This window comes from Rutilus rutilus, assembly GCF_951802725.1.
Source record: "Rutilus rutilus genome assembly, chromosome: 16".
Lineage (NCBI taxonomy): Eukaryota > Metazoa > Chordata > Actinopteri > Cypriniformes > Leuciscidae > Rutilus > Rutilus rutilus.
In genome coordinates this window covers 33,296,308-33,319,342 of record NC_140224.1, presented here as the reverse complement: position 1 = coordinate 33,319,342, position 23,035 = coordinate 33,296,308, and the positions used below count along the sequence as shown (strand labels likewise).

At 36.7% G+C, this 23,035-nt stretch overlaps 2 protein-coding genes across 3 annotated transcripts; one reads left to right on the top strand and one right to left on the bottom strand.

Moving 5' to 3' along the window:
* Positions 1 to 1,217: 1,217 nt before the first annotated feature.
* LOC311306427 (uncharacterized protein) lies at positions 1,218 to 4,082 on the bottom strand. 2 transcript variants are annotated; one of them, XM_084434822.1, is made up of 4 exons: positions 3,700 to 4,082; positions 3,230 to 3,364; positions 2,435 to 2,500; positions 1,218 to 1,970 (listed from the first exon to the last, which is right to left on the bottom strand). In XM_084434822.1, exons 1-4 carry the CDS (start codon positions 3,769 to 3,771, stop codon positions 1,941 to 1,943), a joined length of 303 nt encoding a protein of 100 aa, XP_084290948.1. In that variant the 5' UTR covers positions 3,772 to 4,082; the 3' UTR covers positions 1,218 to 1,940. The 2 variants fall into 2 exon arrangements, with proteins under 2 accessions (XP_084290948.1, XP_084290949.1); XM_084434823.1 differs by having other exon boundaries at positions 2,435 to 2,497; positions 3,700 to 4,039.
* A 105-nt stretch (positions 4,083 to 4,187) lies between these two features.
* glrx3 (glutaredoxin 3) lies at positions 4,188 to 22,775 on the top strand. The gene is made up of 12 exons (XM_084435057.1): positions 4,188 to 4,342; positions 4,790 to 4,901; positions 7,806 to 7,914; positions 11,372 to 11,446; positions 12,263 to 12,464; positions 16,156 to 16,328; positions 17,430 to 17,491; positions 17,569 to 17,626; positions 18,819 to 18,871; positions 19,010 to 19,049; positions 20,138 to 20,230; positions 22,239 to 22,775. The coding sequence occupies exons 2-12, from the start codon at positions 4,837 to 4,839 to the stop codon at positions 22,287 to 22,289; spliced, it is 981 nt and encodes a 326-aa protein (XP_084291183.1). The 5' UTR covers positions 4,188 to 4,342; positions 4,790 to 4,836; the 3' UTR covers positions 22,290 to 22,775.
* The last annotated feature ends 260 nt before the right edge of the window (positions 22,776 to 23,035 follow it).

The following is a 23,035-nucleotide window of genomic DNA, read 5'->3' as shown; positions in this document are numbered from 1 at the left end:
ATATACTTAAATCCATCTTGGTTGACTTAGCACAAACTTCGACCCATCCCCACGGCTACTCCTGAGCTGAGGTAATTCCTTTATAACTTACAGGAGCAGAAACTATGACTTATGAATACACGGCCACTCTTATAAGTCTCTTGTAGGAGAAGCTTGTTTTATGAGCTGGGCCGCAGCATGAGGAAGTCATATCTGCGGGAAGAGTCGCTCATGTCAAAATGAGTATTAAAACTTGCCGTCTGAGGGGAATAGCTAATACAGGTCTTTGCTCCTCATGGAAAAAGCATCAATATGTGGTGCAGGTGTTCTTCTTATTAATCTGAGTCATTACTTAGAGTATAAAACTTAAGTAGCCTACATTAAACACTGACCGGCCAAAATAAATACAATTAAAAAGTTGTTGTTTGGATTTAAATAGACAAATACTTAGGAGTCTATTACTGGATTATTATTTCTGTGATTTAGCATGTGTGTTTCTAGCATGTTATATGTTTGGGGACAGTTTTTTAACCCTAATTGATCAAGAGGCGCCTACATTTTTGGTCAAAATCTTGTATTGACGATGCAAGAGTCCAGCACTCTGTGAAGTCTCCTCCAGCACATCCCAAAAACTTTCAATGAATTAAAGGGCTGGACAACTCTTGTGTGAAAATGATTCTTCATTCTCCTACCAACCATTATTTCACAGTTTGAGCCTGATGAATCTTGACTTTGTCATCCTGGAATATGGCCATGATGTGACTTCCTACATAGACGTGTAAGAAATGAAAAGCTACACACTCCATCAATTAGGGTTAGAAGAACTGTTGCCACACACACTGTATAACATGCTAGAAACATAATAATCACTGCAATAATGATCCAATCATATTTGCCAATTTAAATCCAAACAGCGAAGACATTAAAAAAAAAATAATAATTTGGCCAAGCAGTGTATATGCATGCAAACAGGACTAATAAAACTGTATATATTCTGAAATAAAAACACGCCAAGAATATTTCAAATGGATCAAACACAAAAACATGTATAGTGGTATCTAATATTCAAAAGCTGGATTTTAAGCACTAGTGACTGGTCCCAGTTTCTCTGGAAAAGAAACGGAATGGGACACTGCCATCTTGTGCTCACTTTGGAGAACAGCAACCATATATTTAAATATATATATATATATACTGTATATAGAGAGCCTGAATTGATACCAAGAACATACAAAACATTTAACCAAATTAGACTTTAATACAAAATATTCTGGATTATGTTAAAAAGGAGGAGAAAGATGTAAAATTATACATCAGTGAATAGACTGAAATGTTTTCTACAATAAAGGAAACAAAACAAGAAAAGGGAAATCTATTGAGATAAAACAAAACCTAGACAATATATTCACAAAAATATCCTTCATTTCAAATGAAGCTGACATACAGTACATTTTTCTAACATTTAACAACCAAATAAAATTAAACTGAAATGTTAAACCATGAATATAATTAAAGAAAACAAATCTACATTTGAATTAAAACGTATTGAGAATTATTTCATTATTTAAATTTTTAGAAAAATAGTCTAAAAAAATATTTATGCAATAGTTTCACTGACGACAGCAGTAATTCCTTCTTGAAAATCGAGACCGAGCAACACTGGGAAATGTACAGTGCAAAGATGTCGACACACTTCAGTGCAGTGTAATCTAAACCATCATTCTGTCACTGGAGTGCATGTTCTTGCTATTTTAAACCTCATTGCTAAAATAAAAAAAAAGGTACTACTGTAGATAAAACAGTACTAGGTGAGGTGATTTGGAAAATGCATGAAAGGCACAAAGCAACGCGGGAAAACCCCACACGGTCCGGATAAACCGCAGACTGCTTCTCTGCAGCGCTTTTCCCTTCCCCGTTTATTCAGTCAATTCATTTTCTCCAGGAGTCATCGGCAATGCTGATCAATACCTCACGATGTGGTTTATATGGCCCTGGCAGAGACAGAGAGCAACATTGATGTGACACAGGTCAGCTTCACTCAACACCCAATGCATTGTATGTATAATGTTCATTAACCCTACGCAAATTGATATTCATATATGCTGACTGTTCCCGTGTCGTAGTGGTTAGATCAGCTGGTAGGTACTCTGGCCTGGGGGAAAACCGTTCAAAATGTGCATTTCTCTCTTGTCATGAATAAATATTGATTTGCAGGAAGTACAAAATTTCCAAAGGCAATCATATTGCTTGCATCAACGCCGTCCAGTGAAAGTGCTGTAGGTAGACTGAGTGTGCGCATGAAAAAAACTGCACAAGAAATTGATGAATGTGTCATATTATAAAAAAAGTGGCATGTTATCCACACATTCTTTCCCTTGTCAAACCCTTAGATGACATAAAAGAAGAGGGAAATATTATTTGCAACCCACACAGAACAATATCAAATATTACTCACAGGTTCACCCGCCATACATCTGGGGCAATGCTGTCCTGCACCACGTCCCGGGGCGGGTAACACCTGCTGACAAGCCCAAGCACATTAGAGATTGAGATAAAGATTTGCAAATAGATTGCACCATTAATGAGCATAAGATTAATACGACTAACGATATGTTTTTGTTAAGGATACTGGTACAAAACAATGTTACTTTAAATGAAAAACATCACTTTACGGTAAACTTTAGCTCTTGAGTGAAATAAAAAAATACAAATATTCGCTGTGTCTCTACAGTGCCGTAAAACAGACCACATAATAAACTGTGACCTTTAACCCCTGCATTCCACATGCTCCATAAACACAAGAACATCAGATAAGAGCAATATACATGTTCATCACAACACTGTAAACAAGAGGGAGAGAAGGAGAGAGAGAGAGAGAGAGAGAGAGAGCGCTCTAGTGCATAAAAAAATATATATATATATATACAGTATATCACAATTTGGAACCAATCCTAAAGGAAAGAAGGAAGTTTATTAGTATTATTATTTTTTTAATCAAACTGGATATTGCATCTGTTTTAAATTGGAATAATGGGCTATATATGTTTCATTAAATTCCTGGAGAAATAAAACCCTATTGGGAACTATGTGTCAAAAATAGCTAGTTGTTATTTTAAGTGCATTTGGAATCCTATAAGAGCGGTAAAATAACCATCCCATAGGATCCGTCAAGAGTTGCTTCCAAATTACGTTATAAATTCCAGTAGGATTTTCGACTAGGCAGAGAACAGGCACGTGTGAGAACATATACCATTCCGGGGACGTTGGCGTTGTGTCCATTTTGAGGGCTGTGATTTGGGGCGTCCCATGTGTCCATTGGAGTGTCCACCACCACCACACCACAGTCAACATGCCCACTGCCTCCTAGTCCATTACACGGCCTTTTCTGTGAAATCCAGAGAGATGCATTAAAACTATATTCAGCTTAATTGTGTAACAAGATGGCAATGAGAGCAAAAGCAGCTGTCATGCCATGGTGCCCACTGTTTCTATAAATCATAACAGCTATTTTCAGTGATGATCAGCTGGGTGTTTATAGATATGTACTAATAATAACTCATACAACTCTTTTTGTAAAGGGCAACAGTCTGTGCAAATGAGACAGAAGGTCAAACAAATGCTATCCAAAGCAGACACATAACTGTTACAGGCATATTTAACGTTTAAAGCATGAATTAGGGGTTAGTAAAATATTTTACGTTAGTAAATAAGTCAATTTACCGCCTGTTTGTGCAACTGTTCAAACTCTCCACCATGTCTTCTCTTATTCTGCATGGGACTTATGCAATCCATTGTTTATTTTACAGTACTTAAGCTCGCAGAGTTTTAGTTCAAAACACTGAATTAATAGAATCCGCTCAGAACTCCCATATGAATCAATGTGCAAAATCAAAATCCCATTGTTTTCACCAGCCAAAGCCGGGTACTTTTATCCATCGCACATCGAGGCTCTTGCACAAGTATTATAAAATATATAATAAACACAAACAGAAATTCTAAAAATACCGGTTTCGAAAATCAAAACAATGCTGTAGTTCCCTAGTGTGACTCTTCACGTCCTGCTTTTATTCCGAAATATAGTTCCTGTATCGTTCAAGATGAGTGACTTACAGTGTGGGCCAACCAATCAATGAACAGTACGCTTGAACAGAGGCGGGGCTACGTCAAACAGAGCATTATTATTCGACGAGAGAGTATTGAGCGCGAATGAGTCGGCCAATGTAATTTAAAGGAATAGTTCACTCAAAATAATAACTTTTATTGTTTATTCTCACCCTTGGACTTTTCGCACTTACATTTGTTAACCTAGGGTCATTCTTAATTTTGCTGCTTATTGTTGCATTTCACTGTTGGATTTCCCAATGTACGTATGAAAACATTGTTCATTCTTGATTCAAATCAAAGTGAATTAAAGTAAACTTTCAAGTTGCATAATGACACAAAATGTTCATAAAAGTAGTTTTCATACTTGATTCATGTGATATATTTCAAGTATTCTAAATAATAAGATACCTGTGTGTGGTAATATGTATAACTTTGTGTGATTATTGTAATTATTAATACAAATATTCAAGTGAAAGATGCAGTACTGATTCATATTATTAGGTTATTTCCACATACTGCAATTTCACCTCTGAAAGAAAGTGTAAGAAAAGTGACTTAAAACTTAATATGTTACATATGACAAAAACGTTTATATGTTAAACTAATATCTTATATTTAACTCAATATTTATCATATAACTTTGTGTGGTATGTGTTCGATGTTAGGGGTATCGTTTATCGTTTAGTAAAGTCTTGCATCACTACAGAATGTCCTGATGGAGAGTTCGGTGATCGCTTAATAACGTCTGGCAGCATGGCGAACCTCACGGACGCGACATCACTGAAGCAGTTTGAGGAATTATTAAAAAATAACAGCAAGTAAGTGAAGTATTTGCAATTTGTCAAGTCTCTCGTTAAATATAATCCAATTCGCACTGCTCTTTAGCTAATTTAACACATATACACGGGCACAGATCGGTTATAGAGGCCTTTTTGAACGAACAGAATTAAATAACCGATGGCCTGTTTAGATAAACACAAAAACATATAATGTAAATCCATATGAATGGATTTTTCTGATCTAGATAGATTAGGATCATCGACTAATTGCTTTAATATAGCAATATATTGTGTCAGCTGTCCTTTATAATTTTCTGCTTGGTTTGTGGGAGCTTTGAGAAATTCATGCTGTTCATTTACAGTCAGTCTATTATTATTATTATTACTATTAGTAGAAGTGGTGGTAGAGTATGGATAATATTATTAGTCAGAGTTTGACATATTTTGTTTGACAGTATTTGACATACTAATTCAATTAATTATTTTGTACTTTGTTGTCAATGTCAGCTCCTGTCATTCCAAACTTGTATGCCAAAACTAATTTTTCAATGGGTATTTGACATATTTTCAGCGAATACGACTTAATAATAATAATAATAATTGCTGTTTTCAGTAAAGGAGGAGGTTCAAACCTTGCAAGTGTTTATACATGAACTACCACCATTGTGTGAAGCACTTAAAGCTACACTGTGTAATTTTTTTTAAGTTGATTCTTAGCAAAAAACACTTTATTTAAAAATGATATGTGCTCATTAATGTGTAATTACTTCCACCAACTAATCAAGTATTCTCGTAAGCGTAGAATCTGCCATTCAGAATACATACGAGCGAGTCGCTCGAATGCATAGACAGTAAAAGAAATGGACTCAGCGACCCCATAGACTTCAACGGAGAAAAGTGAAGTCAATTAGAAGCTCTCACTTCCTGATGGCTGAGCGTACTGTGCAGACTCAAACTGAGCTTGATGACGTAGATGTGACGTGAGCAACCTGTCTGTCTTCTAGTAGCTGTGCCAAGAGAAATCTGAATCATTCCCTTCCCAAACGTGCAGAGACGGAGAGCGTGAGTAGGAGCTGTCCATGAGCTAGGAGCAGGAGCAACTTTTGCTAAGAATTCTGATTAATTATTTTGTCATTTTGCCTCCACGTCCCCCCGATTGCCTGCGTTCTTCTCCTCCTGTCTATACGGTAATTTCTCTACTGTGCGACAGAGAGTCGTGTGGTTATGACGCAATCGTTAGCCTATTTTTACAAAAACTGCTTCTGTGGGGCTTCTACGTAAGATACAAGGTAATGGAGCCTTTTATACATTGTCGTGTTTCTTTAGAAATAAACAATGGACAAATAGAGTCTGTAAACGCCTCAGATGTAAAGTTATTCACTGTCAAAGTGATGCCAAAATGAATGGGAGTTAACAGTAGATGGCTTGCTAACCAATGGCGGCCCCCAGGGAAGGTATGCTTTCCGGGTGCTGGATTATCCCCTTGCTCGAATGGCGGCAGCCATGTTGCGCCTCCATCTTGAAAATACATTAGCCAAAGAGGGACATACCTGGAGATTCAAGCTTCGCCTTTCACGCTTTTACACTCAGTGGCACCGTGACGAATGCGAGGGGGCGATTACTCGCGACTGGAATAATACGGCCACCGTAGGAGTTAAAACGCCCTCGGAATGGGAGGGGCTAGAAAGTAATATTCAGTTGGTAGTCATATACAATTTCACCACTAGAAAATCTTACACAGTGTAGCTTTAAAGCTACAATATATATATTTTTTTGCCGCTAGGGGTCGCTAACCTCTTACAATAACAAAGGCGTCGGTTGATGACGCAGTGATAAGCGGAATCATGGAACTTGCCGTCATGCCGATGGATCTAATAATGTTTATGGATGAGTTTAATTCTACCGAACTACCCGCAAGTGCTGAATTACTACTCGCACAGGTCAGTTTATTTGACAAATTAAACTTGTGAGGTAACGCAGCGCTGTTTCACTTGGTCTAAACTATCACACTAAACTGCATTTGAGTGTGTTGAAAGTTATAATGTTATTATATGTGTTAGTTTGTTGGCTGTATGAGACTAGCAGTAAGCTAGATCAACATTAGAATAACATACTGATCATATTCTAACGTTTCATCATTTTGAGCTATATAACATTGATTCGTTTTATGTACATTTGCTCACCTGTCTAATAAAGTACATGCGAGAGTGGCGTCTCTGTCAAGTCGAAGTTAGTCGCGGACGCTAGCTCTCGGCATCTCGAAAACGCCACGCCGATATTGATCCTCGTTTTATTTCTCCTTTTGTCCCAAAGTCTGCTTGCCGTGGTCCATAATGTTTGAACGAAACAACAACAGCGTGAGCGTGCCGCTAGACGTAACGCAGTTGTCCACGTCTGTCGCCATGGTTACTATGGCAGTACAAGCGGAAACCAGGGATAACGCGGATATTACGTCATTGACAGGCGACAAGTTACAAAGGACGGGCACTATTTAAAATTGTGAATTTCTGTATTTACAAATTCTTGGAAACATTAAGGATAATGTAAGCACACGATTGAAAGAAAAATATAACACTGTGCAAGTGGTTTTTGGATATTTTGATACAAAATTCTTACATATTGTACCATTAAAACCGAAAATGTTTCTAAAAGGACATTTATAATGTTAGCTAAAAGACAAATAAGTAAGTATTCATGTTTTATTTGATTGGTCATTACTACTGTGGTATTTTTTTAGCTTCTTGTCTTCACTGTCATGTAAAAAAACAAAAAACATTTTCTCAACGTTACAGTATAAAATGCACATTTAAATGAAACTAGTAATTCAGTTCTTCATGGATTTGCTTTAAAAGTGTATTTCCCTGAGACAATCCTTCCTAAATGTAGATCTCAAAGACTGTGATCCAGGTTTCCTGAAAGCTCATTTTCGTTTCTACCTTTCAGGTCCCTCACCGTTGTCCATTTCCACGCGCCATGGGCTCCGCAGTGTTCACAGATGAACGACGTGATGGCAGAATTAGCCAAAGAGCACAAACACACCATGTTTGTGAAGGTAAAGGGGACCATTGACTCTTACAGCAATGTAGTTCAATAGCTGCTATTGTCTGGCAATATTTTCGCCAGAAAATAACAGGCTCAAACTCACACCAATAGCTGCCAGAAATGTACATGTCTGGCTGCTGTAAGCAACAGAACCATATTCTGATTATGCCATATTGTTATAATGCATTTTGTTTCTCATTGCAAAGTTATTGTTTTTTTGCTTGCTATCTGGCCAGTTTGCAGAAAGGCAAATGTTGCACCTCTAAACTGAAGTCTGCTTTGAATGAAATTGTAATGTAAACATTTTATTTTAATTTCAAACCAAAAATGCTCATATAATAACATTCAAGGTCTATTTTTTTAAATGGGTACACCTATGACTTAGTTCTCGCATAAATTATAATAATTAGATAATAAATTAGATATAAAGTATTTCCATTAGATCTTTAAGTCACCATGAAATCAAAAGTGATCATTCTTTTTTTTTTTTTTTTTGTGGAATATCACTGTGTTTATTATAAAGGATTTATCCGTGCCCAAACATTTTTTTATTTTTTTTATTCATATGCACTTGTAATCTTTAATTAAAATGAGATTGCAGCAATTAGCAAACAATAACGATCCAATCAAGTCCCAACCTACGGTTTTCTCCGTCATTTTCAGAAGCCATTTCACTCATATGTGCGTCACAATACTGAAGATAAGATGCTCACAGCTGACTTTTTTTTTTTTTTTAATTTCTTTTTTTTCGGAAATAATTTAGTATTTCATTATTTTTAAATGTATTTATTAAATTAAATGCTTTCTCTGATCTCAGGCTCCAGTGGAATTGGTTTTTTTTTTTTTTTTTTTTTTTTTGTGTTCAAAATGTTGCTCTTTTTGTTTGAGCATCTAAACCAGCCCACCAGTAATGGCTCAACCAATGGCTGAGGTTTGGGTTAGAACTCTCTGTTTGACTGATGCGGTGGATTTTTTTATAGATAAGATTAATTATGTTACTAACCATGGAAATCTGACTTTAGATTTTAAACTTATGATAAACTTTTATCACACTTCCCTTTTTTATGTCTGATGGTGACTAACTTTCCATTCCAGATCTTACAACGAAACAAAATAATTCTTACTTCCTTTTATTTAGGATGTAGCCATCAGACGAACTTGCTTTAAAGGGATAGTTCACCCAAAAATGAAAATTCTATCATTGTTTACTCACCCTCAAGTTGTTCCAAACCTGTATGAGTTTCTTTGTTCTGCTGAACACAAAGGAAGATATTTGGAAGAATGTTTGTAACCAAACAGATCTCGGTCCCCATTGACTACCATAGTATATATTTTTCCTACTATGGAAGTCAATGGGGACTGAGATCTGTTGATTACAAACATTCTTCCAAATATCTTCCTTTGTGTTCAGCAGAACAAAGAAACTCATACAGGTTTGGAACAACTTGAGGGTGAGTAAATGATGATAGAATTTTCATTTTTGGGTGAACTATCCCTTTAAACAATTTAACCAATCATATTGATAGAGCTTGACATGTTAGTCATGATGATTCTATTTGGATGTGTCTGGCTTTATCCTATAAAGCCTGTTGTATTCTTCTGTTGGGTCGAGTTTCTCTGAGTATTGCTCGAGAACTCCCGGCCGTTTGAATAAACCATCTGAGGGACATTTACTGAAGTCCGTCTCTCTTTGTTATTTATGCAGCGCAGCAAAGAAGTTAGGGTAAGAGACTCGGCCAGTTGTCTACGGAAGACGCAGAGAGTGTCGATTAAGTGTCGATTTGTAGACGCTCGGTGTCGATCAGCAGACGCGAAAGATTTATTTATTAAGTGTCGATTTGCAGACGCTAGATAAAATCCATTACACTGACCAACCACAGATTGCAGGGAGTGTTTGAGATACCTGTTTGAAAATGGCCATTATTCTTGCAAATTTTCCTGTGTGCTCTCCTCCCTCTGCTCCGCTTCCCAGTGGAGTGCATTGAACTGCCTCAGGCTGTGAATGACTTTACCTTCCTCATGGCTCTCAAACCAGCAGAGAGGATTTTTACCTTCTGTCAAGGGTTAATACTGTCTTTCATCACACAGAGCAGAAGAGTTCTTTAAGCAACAACTCTATACAGTACCAGTCAAAAGTTTGGAAACATTACTATTTTTAATGTTTTTGAAAGAAGTCTCTTATGCTCATCAAGCCTGCAGTTTAAAAAAACAAAAAAAACAACAGTAATATTATGAAATATTATTACAATTTAAAATAATGGTTCTCTTTTTTAATATACTTTAAAATGTAATTTATTTTTGTGATGCAAAGCAGAATTTTCATCAGCAAGTACTCCAGTCTTTGGTGTCTTATGATCCTTCAGAAATCATTCTAATATGCTGATTTATGATCAATGTTGGAAACAGTTGTGCTGCTTAATATTTTTTTTTATAACCTGAGATACTTTTTTCAGGATTATTTGATGAATAAAAAGTTAAAAAGAACTGTATTTATTTAGAATAGAAATCTTTTGTAACAATATACACTACCGTTCAAAAGTTTGGGAACAATAACTATTTTTTTTTTAAAGAAATTAGTACTTTAATTCAACAAGGATGCGTTAAATTGATAAAAGGTGATGGTAACGATTTATATTGTTAGAAATGTTTTTATTTTGAATAAATGCTGTTTTTATGAATAAATGCTGTTAACGTTTTACTCATCAATGAATCCTGAAAAAAGTATTCCAAAAAAATATATTAAACAGCACAACTGTTTCCATCATTGATAATAACTGAGTATCAAATCATCACATTAGAATGATTTCTGAAGGATCATAAGACACCAAAGACTGGAGTACTTGCTGATGAAAATTCAGCTTTGCATCACAAAAATAAATTACATTTTAAAGTATATTAAAAAAGAGAACCATTATTTTAAATTGTAATAATATTTCATAATTTTACTGTTTTTTTTTTTTTTTTTTTTTAACTGCAGGCTTGATGAGCATAAGAAACTTCTTTCAAAAACATTAAAAATAGTAATGTTTCCAAACTTTTGACTGGTACTGTATAAATTATGTTGGATTCCTTAAAAATAAGCATGGAATATGATCATTTGTCTTTGCTTAATGTTTTAGTTCTTTTAAGAAATTAATGCGCAATTTATGTGTCTACAAAACTATTTTCAACCATTATACCATAAGCTTTTAGTTCATAATGTTTTTAAGATCATCAGAAACGTAAAATCAACATAAACCGTGTCCAAATTTTGACTCGGCTGTCATCACTACATGTAAGAGCTGAAGCAGTTGAGTTTAGATAGTTTTAGTTCTCAGTTCAATGTAAAAAAAAAAAAAAAAAATTCTCCTTGTAAACTTTCAGTTGTGTGTGTTATTTTTGACATGTTGATGTGTGTGATGTTTTATTAATGTGAATTATAAAGAATCATTAGTACAGTAGTTTTCTCTCTCTCTCTCTCTCTTTAGCTGGAGGCAGAGGCAGTCCCGGAGGTTTCTGAGAAGTATGAGATCACTTCAGTTCCCACCTTCCTCTTCTTCAAGGTAAAACTCACACATTTGACGTCTACTGGGCTCATATTGACCTAAAATGATTATATGAGTAGGAGGATTTTTCATTAATCTTGCGGACAATCATTTTAGGTGGCGTTTAGTCAACTAGGTGACTACAGCGCAATGAAAAGATACATAACGGGAAACAAATTTAGTTGTACTATTTCAAAAAGATTAGTGCCAAGTGGTCCATTTGTTTTCTTTACAATAAAGTGCACTTGATGAACCACGCATGAATAAATAAAAGCAGCTAAATTTATTAAGAAAGTAAGTGTCTTAATTTCAGAATTTATTTCATTTCTGTACAGCATGAAGTCCACTAATACACTGTGTTCTTTATGTTTCTTAAAGCACGCTGATTTGTGCCAGATTTCGTCTAGGTTTTTCTGTACACACAGCTTTCATTTATGTTAGGTGTGCTGCGATAGTTATTTGTGTTTATTTAGCAGAGGGAGGCGAGGTTAGAAAAACGGAGTCTGTTGGGAAGGTTGAGTTTAACGATCAAGTAATGTGAGCTGCAAAATCTCCTCGTGTTAGAATCAAGCAACTGATAAATAATCGGAGGTTAAACAAACACACGGCTTGGCAAGACTTTCCCTCTCTTGGCGTAACATGTCAAAGAACCAGGAGAGCCTGCGGCCTGTTTTCTCTCTCTCTCTCTCTCTCTCCCTGCAAACAATCTAAACAAACTGGCAAGCATCCTAAAAAATTAATGCTGTTTTTTTTTTTTTTTTCCTCTCAATCTATCACTACTCACTCTTGAGTGTTTTTTATTTATTTATTTATTTGTTTACCGTCACCCCTCAGGGCGGTGAGAAGATTGACAGGTTGGATGGTGCGCATGCCCCTGAGCTGACCAATAAGGTGCAGCGGCTGGGGTCCAGTGGGGGCGGGGCTGCAGGGGTGGGGGACGTCCCTAAAGAGGATCTCAACGAGAGACTGAAGAGGCTGATCAACGCCGCACCCTGCATGCTCTTCATGAAGGGATCGCCCCAGGAGCCTCGCTGTGGTAAACACACCCGCAAACACACACTCGCATAAATTAACACGGGGTCAGGGGGTTAGTTAGACCAACCGCTGGTGGTGGAGTGAACGGGACGGACTTGTTTTGAGCGCAAAGGACACGTGTCTGGTTGTGCCGCTATATCCCAGCTACCCCTTTTATACTAAAAGAGTGCTGAGGCTGGTGTCCAATCTGGCTCGGTTTGGCCTAAAGTTTTCACTGATTAAAAATAGGGATGCACACGAATGAATCAATCTGTAATATTTTAAATGCAGTGAATCCATGATAACGTGTGCAAACATTGTCGAGTGAAACTATTTTGAGTTACTATAATATCACAACCACAATGAGAAATCACATAAAATCCAAACACCGAACCATCCGTCATTGACCAGTCGAATAAGGAAAGACAGCTGTCCATCACGACAGGTGAACTCGGGCCGAGAAGATAACTTATCTGATCTCGAGACATTCCTCCTTTAAGTTTCGTCGAGGGACATGGGTTTAAGAACAGAAAACACATAGTAAGCGCTGTAAGAAACTTAGCTTAGCACACTGCTATCTTTGTCTTATTATTATCAGACTGAGGAGCCGACTTTCACCCGAGCATGTGGATATTCTTGTTTTTCTCAACATGAACATGTGAAACAATATTTACCATATACCGATTTAAGTGTATGTACGTTCTGTGTGATAACTGGCCCATCTTTATTAGTGTGTTTTTTTTTTGAGCTTGAGCTTTAATGCTTTTGTTTTTTTGTTCACACACATTGTCTAAAAGAAAAACTCAAGATATATTGTAAGCTTGTTGTGTATATTGCCTAAACATAAGCTTGTTTAGGAATGGTGACAAAAACGTAATGATAAAAAAATTCGTTAAAGTTCATTCAAATGGACAAATAATCGAATATTCATTTTTTTATGAGTCCACATATTCAAATCCCTAATTGAAAAACAGCCTGTTTAACCTGTTGATCTTGACAGGATACGTTCTAGTTTTGTTTTTGTCACGTTGCACAGCTACTTCCACGGTTTATGTGTTTCGCGCTGTGCGTGTGGCAGGGATTCCCAATTTTTTTTTTACCTAAAATGTTTATTTGAAGTCCCCCCTGAGATTTTAAGTTGATATTTCAACAACACATTCACATGTTCACTGTTCACTGAAGTCGGTTATGTCACGACATGCAGTTAAACAAGTAAAATATTTCTCAAATATTGCATTAATGTGTTTTATCCAAAGCAACTTGCATTGCATTCAAGGTGCACGCCTTATCGGTTCATGCATTCCCTGTTTGAGCTACAGCAGATTTTAATTTGTCATTTTCACGATTTAATTATTAGCTTTTTTTTTTTTTTAACAATCTGTTGAAAAGGATGCTGGTGCATTTTGAAGCTGTCAAAAGAGTGAACAACCACTTTGGTTAATCAACAATTGGCCGATAAGCTGTCACTCCAAATAAGGAACTCGTTCTGCTTTTTTACATCCAAGTTAAATCTTCACAGTGACAGCTTAATAACTTAATAGTACGTTAGTCTTTAGTTTGTGTTTAACTTCAGGCTGTCCTGTTTGATTTGCTGATTTTTCCCTCCTACTAACACTTCCTCCTCATTTCAAAGATGTGTGGTTCAGCATTGGAAAATATCCTCATATTAATTTCACCCATTCAAAACAAAATACTTTTGATAGTTCAAAGAGCATATTTCGTCATGGACTGAGGCGCAGTTTAGCGTTTGACGTTTTGGCTGTGTAAAGAGGAAGGTCTGGGGGAAGGCTGGCGCTTGCCATCCTGAGATCAAAATAAAAACCATATCGAACTCTAATCTCAAACGTGATGTTGGGCTTTCAACGGCTGCCAGCTCCTCCAGCTCTGCTTTATTAATAGAAGATCCTCGGAGTTTACGCTGCTTAGTCTCTGAGCCCGAAACCTGTTGCTTGGCGCCGTTGATGTTATTTGAAGCCATGCTAGGTGTCAGTGGGTCGGCCCGGCTCGGAGATATTATAATGTTGGAACTTATTGATGTTCTCATTCGCTTGGCTGATATCCAAATCAAGAAATAATGCACAGAGAGCAAGCCATGCCTGTCGGTGGCGTGCATTGGGTTCTAAACGTAAACGCGCTCTTTCGTTCCTATAAGAGCGTCGAGCCAAATGAACAAGTGTTCGGCTAACGCTAACTTTAAAGCAGTTATGCATGTCAAATTAAAAGGTTAAAGGTCCGTATAGCAATTCAGATCTCTTAGCCTTTCTCGCTCTGAGTGGGCTGTCCTTCAAAAGAGGAACGAGGCTGTAACATCACCCCTCTCCTGGAGCAGAGCGGGCCAAAGCGAGCGGTCTTCGTCCCCTGTAGGTGCAGGCAGAGAGGGGTAAAGGACTCGGCAATCAATGCAGCATGTCTGGTGGAGTTCGCCCGGAGCCAGAGAAAGCAGCTGCCCGCCTGTTTGCCCGCTCTGATAGAGTCGAGCTAATATACCAGCAAATGCATAAGCACAAGTGAGACGCCTGAAGCTGTTTTATAATGAATTCCCTCATGAGCCACACAAGATGAAAATGGGTGTTTTACTGCAGGGGCTACACAGACTCTACACATCACCTTGCACATCTATCTCTCTCTTTCTTTCTCTCGCTCACTCCTCCTCCCTGTGTGCCGTTTCTCTTGTGTCTTGTTCTCTTTGTCTCCTCCCATCTAATATCTCTCTCTCTCTTTCTCTCTCTCTCTCTCTCTCTGTCTGTCTCTCTCTCTCCCTCTCTCTCTCTCTCTCTCTCTCTCTTTCTCTCTTTTTCTTTTATCTTCTCTCATTTTTTGTAGTCATCTCATATGAACAGAACTTCTATTTAAAATTCAGAAATCATAATTTTATTCTGCGAGTTCCAGCTTTTAGTCGTGTTGCCCAATATTGCGTAGTATTTAAAAATTTGTAATCATGATTTCACTTAAAATTTAACCCACTGTGACTGTATGGCTTTTTTTTTTTTTTTTTTTTTTTTACATTTTCAGTAATGGATGGCCGTTTTTGTTGTCATTATAGTTAAATGTATTACAATTATAGTTGAAACTAAAATGTTATTTGAAATAAACATTGACTGAAATAATAAAAAACAAAAAAAAATCTTTATTTCAACTAGTTGGCAAGGAAACATTTCTCTTTTTCATTTAATTTAACTTGATGTGCTAAAATAACTAACAATGAAATAAAACTTAATAAAAAACTATATAGACATTTAAAAAACGAATAAAATGGACAAAAAAGCAATAATAAATCTAAAATTTAACAAATTAAAATTCATATAAAAAATAGTCAAAATTTTAATAACCACTAGTAGTACCTTGATACTAAATTAACACTATCATATTAAATATTTAAATGAATAAATGTATGTATTTACTTTAAATGTATCGTTTTTTTATAAAAGCAAACAAGTTTCTTCAAAACTTTAAAATAGTGCTTTTAATAAAATGTTGTTTTATATACAATTTTTTTTTTTTTTTTTTTGCAGTGACAAATGACAACTTTTGTCAAATATAATATGAATAGGTTTATTTACTTTTTGCTTTCATTAAATCATTTTTAGTTTCTTCAAAGCTTCTAAATAAGTGTAAGCTAGTAAAAATCACACAAACTAAACGGGATGAAGTGCTGTAATAATATTTTGTTTTACCTTTTGTTGTCTTTATTTAACTTTTGTATTTATTTGCAGGCTTTAGTCGTCAGATTATTCAGATATTGAAGGACCACAGTGTACAGTACAGCAGTTTTGACATCCTCTCGGACGAAGAGGTCAGACAGGGACTCAAGGTCTTCTCCAACTGGCCCACTTATCCACAAGTCTACGTCAAGGGAGATCTCATCGGAGGACTGGACATCATGAAGGTGCGATATGAGAACAATCATATACCAATGACAATATGATTGCGTTCAATGAAAATAAGAGCATAGTAGAGTTTTTTAGGGTGTGTTCACATTTGTAGTTCGATACTCTTGGTCTGTGTCTTGGTCCGCTTAGTGTTCACATTGGCATTTTAACACCGAATTCAAAGGCATAGGTATATGTTCACAACCTGATTGGTCAGCTTTTATTAAGTATATTTCACGAGAGAACTTACTGGACACCCAAAACAATGCTGTGTGCTGGGCTAAATGTGCTCGTTGTATACGTGTAGCCGACATATGATGGTATTTTGACCAGTTGAGAACTCATGAGTGCTTATAAACCAGTGGCAGGAATCCCTCCGTCACACACAAACGAAGATCTGCGGTTCTGATGCCTGTGCCGAACTGTAACAGGCAACATTGTGACTATGACGAGAAAAAGACAGGTATGCTTTAGCAGGGTTGCATCTTGTGACATCATGCCCTGTTTTCGGTTCGTTTACATGTCTTTGTTCCGTGTTACGTTCATATTTCAGTCGAGCCGCACCAGAGTTCGTTTGGAAGTGTATCGAGACCCATCTTTGGTCTCAGTCCGCTTGTTTGGTGCGCATCAGGGTTCATTTGGCAGCGTTCACACTTACTCAAATGAACCGCGCTAACAGAACAATCACACCAGAGTTTGTTTTAATCGAACAAAACACGCCAAGTCTGAACACACCCTTAGATATTTTCGTGATTTTCCCAACACCAGTTTCGTCATCACTTGATGTTATGCGTTTAATCCCGTGTGTATATTATGGTAAGTGTTTGCAGGACTTTTGACGGCGTGTGTGTGTTCTCGGCTAGCCGTTAGTAGCTGTATGTTGCTTACATTCCCAGCGAGCTCATTCTGCTTAAAGCAAGCAGAGCGCCCCTGCTGAGAGAGGAGGGCTAGATTAGCCTCCATCTTCTCTCAGGAGTCCTAGAGGCCCTTCCTCATTAAGATAGTGAATTTACCTTTACAGAGAGGTAAAATATCTCAGCAGGGAGCTGTTTGAGCGTGGACGTGTGTGTCGAGTTGAAAGGGAGTTTGGATTCAAAGATATTTTCTATCCTCCACAGGAGCTGGTCGAGTCTGGTGAACTTGAGAATACTTTCCCCAAGACCGTCTCGCTGGAAAACCGGTAAAGACAGATACATGCACGCTCAATCGCCTGCTTCTGAATGACTGGACTTGTTTAACCATTCTCTCTTCTGACAGGCTGAAATCTCTAATCAATAAATCACCCGTCATGCTCTTCATGAAAGGCAATAAAGAGGTGGGTGAACTTAAATACTCCTTTTTTTTTTATCCTTTAAATTTCTCCTCTCTCTCTCTCTCTCTCTCTCTCTCTCTCTCTCTCGCTCTCTCGCTCTCTCTCTCTCTCTCTCTCTCTCTCTCTCTCTCTCTCTCTCTCTCTCTCTCTCTCTCTCTCTCTCTCTCTCTCTCTCTCTCTCTCTCTCTCTCTCTCTCTCTCTCTCATCTTTTCTCTCCAGAAACACAGTTTAAAAGAGTGAGGAGAAAGCAGAGGTTGTCAAAGGGATAGATCACCCAAAAATAAAAATTCTCTTATTTATTCAACCGAAAGTAAAGGTAAATTTTGATGAACTGAACATTTATGCAACATTTATTTAGCAAATATCATATTAAAAATGTATTATTATTATTACTATTCAGTGTTATTTTAGTTTTATTCATATAGTATTATTAATATTTTAGATTTGCTTTTTAATATTTTGATTTAGTAATTTTATGTGCTTTTGTCATTTTATTAGTTTTTTTTTTTTAAATATTAGTTTATTTTATTTGAGTTTTAATTTAATTTTAGTTAGTGGGTTCCAATGATGTGGGTTTGGAATGACATAAAGGTGAGTAAGAGACGGTTTTTGGGGTGATCTTTTCCTTCAGCGTACAGTAAGCGAAGGCGTGCAGGGGTAAAGAGGTTCTGGAAATCGATGTCAGGCGTCTCCAGCACTGATAGAGCTACTTGTCTTTCTTTAATGGAGGAGAAAGACCCCTCACCTCTCTCCTCATAACTGTATTGATCTTTTAACACTCACACATGAAAGACATTCTTTGCAGTAGTTTAAAGTCTTTCCCCATGAGATCTCCCTTTCCTCTCGTCTGACTGGCTTCTCTCTCTGTCTCTCTTGTTCTATTAACTCCTCTTTCTCCCCTAGTTATTGAGACGCACTTCAGAATATCTTTTTTTTTTAGGCGGTTGCAGTTGTAAGTTTCTAAATGAAAGTTTGGTTCTGTGCTGGTTTGGGCCCAGAGGAGCCAGTCGAGTCTTATGTACTCTGTGCTTTGAGCTTTTCCAGTAGTCTGCGTGTGTTTTGCAGTTAAAACCTTGCTTCCTCTGATTGGCTTTCAAGCGCAGGGCATCACTTCACTGCAGCCTTTCATGAGATGAAAAATGTTCTAGCATTTTTTTTTTTACCCTCTTAACTCATGTCTTTGTGAATACTCAGACTGCCAAGTGTGGATTCAGCCGTCAGATACTTGAAATAATGAACAGCTCCGGGTGAGAGACTTTTCACTAGTCTACACATACAGTGTAATTTAACAAAGCTTTTTTAGAGAATGTTCTTAACATTTAGGAATTATTAAAAGCCTAAATGCATGTTATTAAACTAACTTTTTTTTTTTATTAACATTTCAGTGTTGAATATAATACATTTGACATATTGGAAGATGAAGAGGTGAGAGTTCCATCAGTTTGTATTTCTATTTATTTTCTCGGAAAATACTTCATGAAAGACTGTGTTCCAAAACCTAGTGAGCTCCCTATATACTGAGAACTGAAAAACCTAGTGAGCTCCCTATATACTGAGAACTGAACAAAAATGTAAACACATAGCTGCCAACTCTCAGCATTCACCGTGAGACACGCAATTGACACTTTTCACACGCTCTCACGCCACACATCCATTTTCTCGTGCACAGAAAAATCGCGCAGCAAAGAGGACACGGAGACTGACAGACTAGACAGAGCAGGTTACTTATGATATAAAAAAAAAATCTCAGCTCTCAGATTCTGTCACTTTCATTACGAAATTCAGACAATAAATACCGTTTTGGCGCTTGTAAATGTGACGCAACAGATCCCTAGCCAGACCAATCAATCAAACAAAGGGGTCAATAAAACAGCTGGAGAACAATTATGTCACATAACATTTACCTCAGGAAAGCCATTTAATGACCATAATATGCTATAGCACGTTAGTTGGCTAGAAAAAAGCTATAGAGTATTTTGCTAAATATGTGTACTATATTGCATATTTTATTATATTTTTACTTATATCATTAAATAAAGTTGTTATTATAATAAAAAAAAACGCAAATATATTTAATTTGTGTTATTTTTAACCTTAAATAATACTGCCAGCTATTAGGTCAGCTAATAGGGCTCTCTGTATGTTTACAGCATTAGGTGAGTTGTTTTTTTCTTGAGCAAAAAGAATGCCTATCTTGTGTAGCCTACCTAATATTTATCCAATATTAAATCAAATCACAATAATTGAATTGAAATAATAAAAAAGCGCAGCTTACCAGAAATTGAACCATGTAAACATGGTTCCATGTTGTCACTAATCACAACACACTTACTGTGATGCAATATTTTTTTTATATCTTAAATCTCACTCCAAGCAAAACTCAAAAGTTGGCAGCTATGTAAACATTATGTTTCGAATATGATTTTTTTTTTTTACTGTGGACATGTCCCTAAATTAATAATTTGTTTGTTGGTGTTTTTAGCCAAAACATGTACTTTTGATTGTCTCCACAGGTTAGACAAGGACTCAAGACGTACTCCAACTGGCCGACTTTCCCACAGCTGTATGTTAAAGGGGATCTCATCGGAGGACTGGACATAGTCAAGGTGAAACGCATACCAACAACAATACAAATAAATGTAGGATTAGGTACTAAAAATAGCCTTGCATTTGTAATGAATGTAAATGATTATAGATTCCAATAATATAGTACTAGGGTGTGTTCACACTTGTCATGTTAGGTTTGATTGCTCTGTTAGTGCGGTTCATTTGAATAAGTGTGAACTGCCATCTGAACCCTGGTGCACACACCAAACAAGAATAGACGTCCTGAAAAAGAGGAAATTATGTCATTTCAACACAACAAGGCTGGGAAAGGGATCTAATGAGTAGATGAGTTTACCTGTTTGGCTGATGACATTTAATGCCCCCCGACAACTTCTGTAGTCCCATTGTCACTTGTTAGCAACCGCCTGTTACAAGACAAGTAGAAGCTTTAAAAAAAATCACAAGAGGGTATTACGGATGTATTTTATATTGTAAAATAAAACATGATAATGTCTTGAGTTGTTCACCACAGACCTTATTTCAAGCAAAACTTCCAGGACGATGCTAACTCGTTTCCGGGTTTTGGCCTACAAAAATACTCATCTCTGCCCCACTCTATAGAACTGTTGTAACGTTATAAAAGTGAGATATACTGTGTGCTGCAGTGGGTGTTTTTCTCCAGCAGAGGGCAGATAAAGCTTACAATGAGCTCTACAGCCAATGCTATCTCTGAACCTGAAAAAAACAAAACAACTTTTCAATTGTTGGCCAATGCATTAGATCCATTATCCTCCAAAGTGATATTTATTTAAAATAAATGTAACACAAAATATAGCACAAATGCATTACATAAAGAAGTTAGTAAAAGTTGTTGAACTGTTAAATAGGGTGGTCCTTATTTTTAAAGTCTCCAATTGTCATGCTCTTAACCCTTCAAATTGTTCCTTTATATAAGAAAATACAGCATGCCAATTTTTATGGCAGTAACATAATAATTACTGGTAGCTCAATAGCTTTAAACTTTCTGAGATTTTCATGATTTTCGTAACAAACGATCATTTGAATTGGTATTGTACCTGGCTAGTAAAATTCCCAAAAAATCTCCACATATTCCATATGCTCCATGTATTCCTTAATATGTATTTTAGATGCATATCTCAGTTTACTTATTGTAGAAACTAAATCCAAATTAATCCATCCATGACCCGGTTTAGCAGATTTACCTTTCCTGGTGGAATCAATACATATTTCTATTGATGATCACCTTGGTTATTGTTTGGGTTTAGAGCACATTTTTGGGTTTAAAAAATTACATTACGTTCCTTGAAATTGACCCGGAACTTTGGCCGAATCAAGCAGATTATCAGGAGGCACAGGCAATTATACATGCAATGAAAGTAGTCAATGATCACGCCGAGAGAGGAGTGGCTCTGATTCAAGAATACAATGGCTATCTCACACACTCTGAAGAACAACTGCAGTTTCTCCTTCATGTGTTGGAAGATCACTGACGGATCGATCCAGACTGCAAAAAGTCAACACTGGCTGCTGAGCATCAGAAATGAGGGATTGTTGAAAACTTTGTGCTTTTTTTGAGATTGTTGTCATGTCAGTGTTGCTCTGATTTCAATAAAATGTAGTTCATTTGCAGCAACTTTTAATATTACTTGCATATCACAATAATGCCGCACAGCTTAACATAGGCAATCTTCCACATGATTGAGCTACCTCTAAATATCTTTTTTTTGTCAACATTTTTGCATATTTCCAATTTTGAAGTTAAAAGGAACAGTTTAAGATGTTAAGACACTAACATTTTGCACAAAAAAAAAAAAAAAAAATGGACTTGATAAGGACCACCCTACTGTTAAAAATTTGTATTTGGTGACTTGTATTTGGATATTTTGTCATAAAATGTACACAGTACTTTTTGGATCATGACACTCCAGTGGGGAACCATTGCTAAAGGGGAAGGATACTATGCAAATTGAGACTTGTTCTGTTTTATTTTTACTGTATCATACTTCCAGATGAATGGATGGAAAATGTGTTTATTTCATTAAACAGGAGCTGAAAGAGAACGGCGAGCTGGTGTCTGTCTTGAAAGGAGAAAACTGAACTATTCCAGCACTGGAGAACACCTGTAACCTGCACAACCTCAGGACTGGAGAACTCGGATTAGACTTATTCCATCCAAGTTTGAAACTTTGCTGTAGTAAATCCAATAAATCCAATTGTGTTCCAAACATATTTTAGACCTTGTGCACACCTGGTGTTTATGTCCGTCTCTGGTGATCTGATTACAAGTGGTCAGTCGAGACAGATTAAAATGTACACCTGATATTGACGTGTCTGTGTCTCCTGTGACCAAGTTAAGCCCAATCAAATGCTTTTTGAATGAGAATGTCCCTTCCCTTGCAACCATTTTCAATAAAAATGGCACTGGGCATGATCCAAGTCATAGACATGTCTATGTATGGGAATTTTCTTTCAAATTTGCTAGTAATTTACTATTTAAATGCAATGATTACGTGTTAGTCCTTTGCTGTTTTCTGGGATGCGGCAGTGTGCATTTCCATTAACATAAATCCTGTTTTTCTTTAATGTCTCAGAGTCAATGATTTGGCATGTAAAACCATCTTGTGTGAATCTGTGCCCTAATTAAAGAGCTCAACTAACTGCTTTTCATTGCAGGTTGTTAGATTACGCCAATTTTTCCGCCTTTATTTGAGTTTTTAATCCTGGATATGTGACCCCATTAATGAGTACGGGAATGATGGATGTACCCCGATCACGTCCACTTGCTTTAATTAATGTGATTCTTCAGCTTTTGAGACAGTGACTGCCAAGCTCTTGGGGACAGG

What these genes read in the sequence shown, in the direction of transcription:
- LOC311306427 (XM_084434822.1), bottom strand. Translation starts at nt 3,771, where the DNA reads ATGGATTGCATAAGTCCCATGCAGAATAAGAGAAGACATGGTGGAGAG. An exon ending in AACAGTTGCACAAACAGGCG is followed by an intron (nt 3,365 to 3,699) that starts GTAAATTGACTT and finishes TGGATTTCACAG; the next exon opens with AAAAGGCCGTGTAATGGACT. An exon ending in GATGTATGGCGGGTGAACCT is followed by an intron (nt 1,971 to 2,434) that starts GTGAGTAATATT and finishes TGTCTCTGCCAG; the next exon opens with GGCCATATAAACCACATCGT.
- glrx3 (XM_084435057.1), top strand. Translation starts at nt 4,837, where the DNA reads ATGGCGAACCTCACGGACGCGACATCACTGAAGCAGTTTGAGGAATTA. An exon ending in CCACCTTCCTCTTCTTCAAG is followed by an intron (nt 11,447 to 12,262) that starts GTAAAACTCACA and finishes GTCACCCCTCAG; the next exon opens with GGCGGTGAGAAGATTGACAG. An exon ending in GAGGACTGGACATCATGAAG is followed by an intron (nt 16,329 to 17,429) that starts GTGCGATATGAG and finishes TATCCTCCACAG; the next exon opens with GAGCTGGTCGAGTCTGGTGA.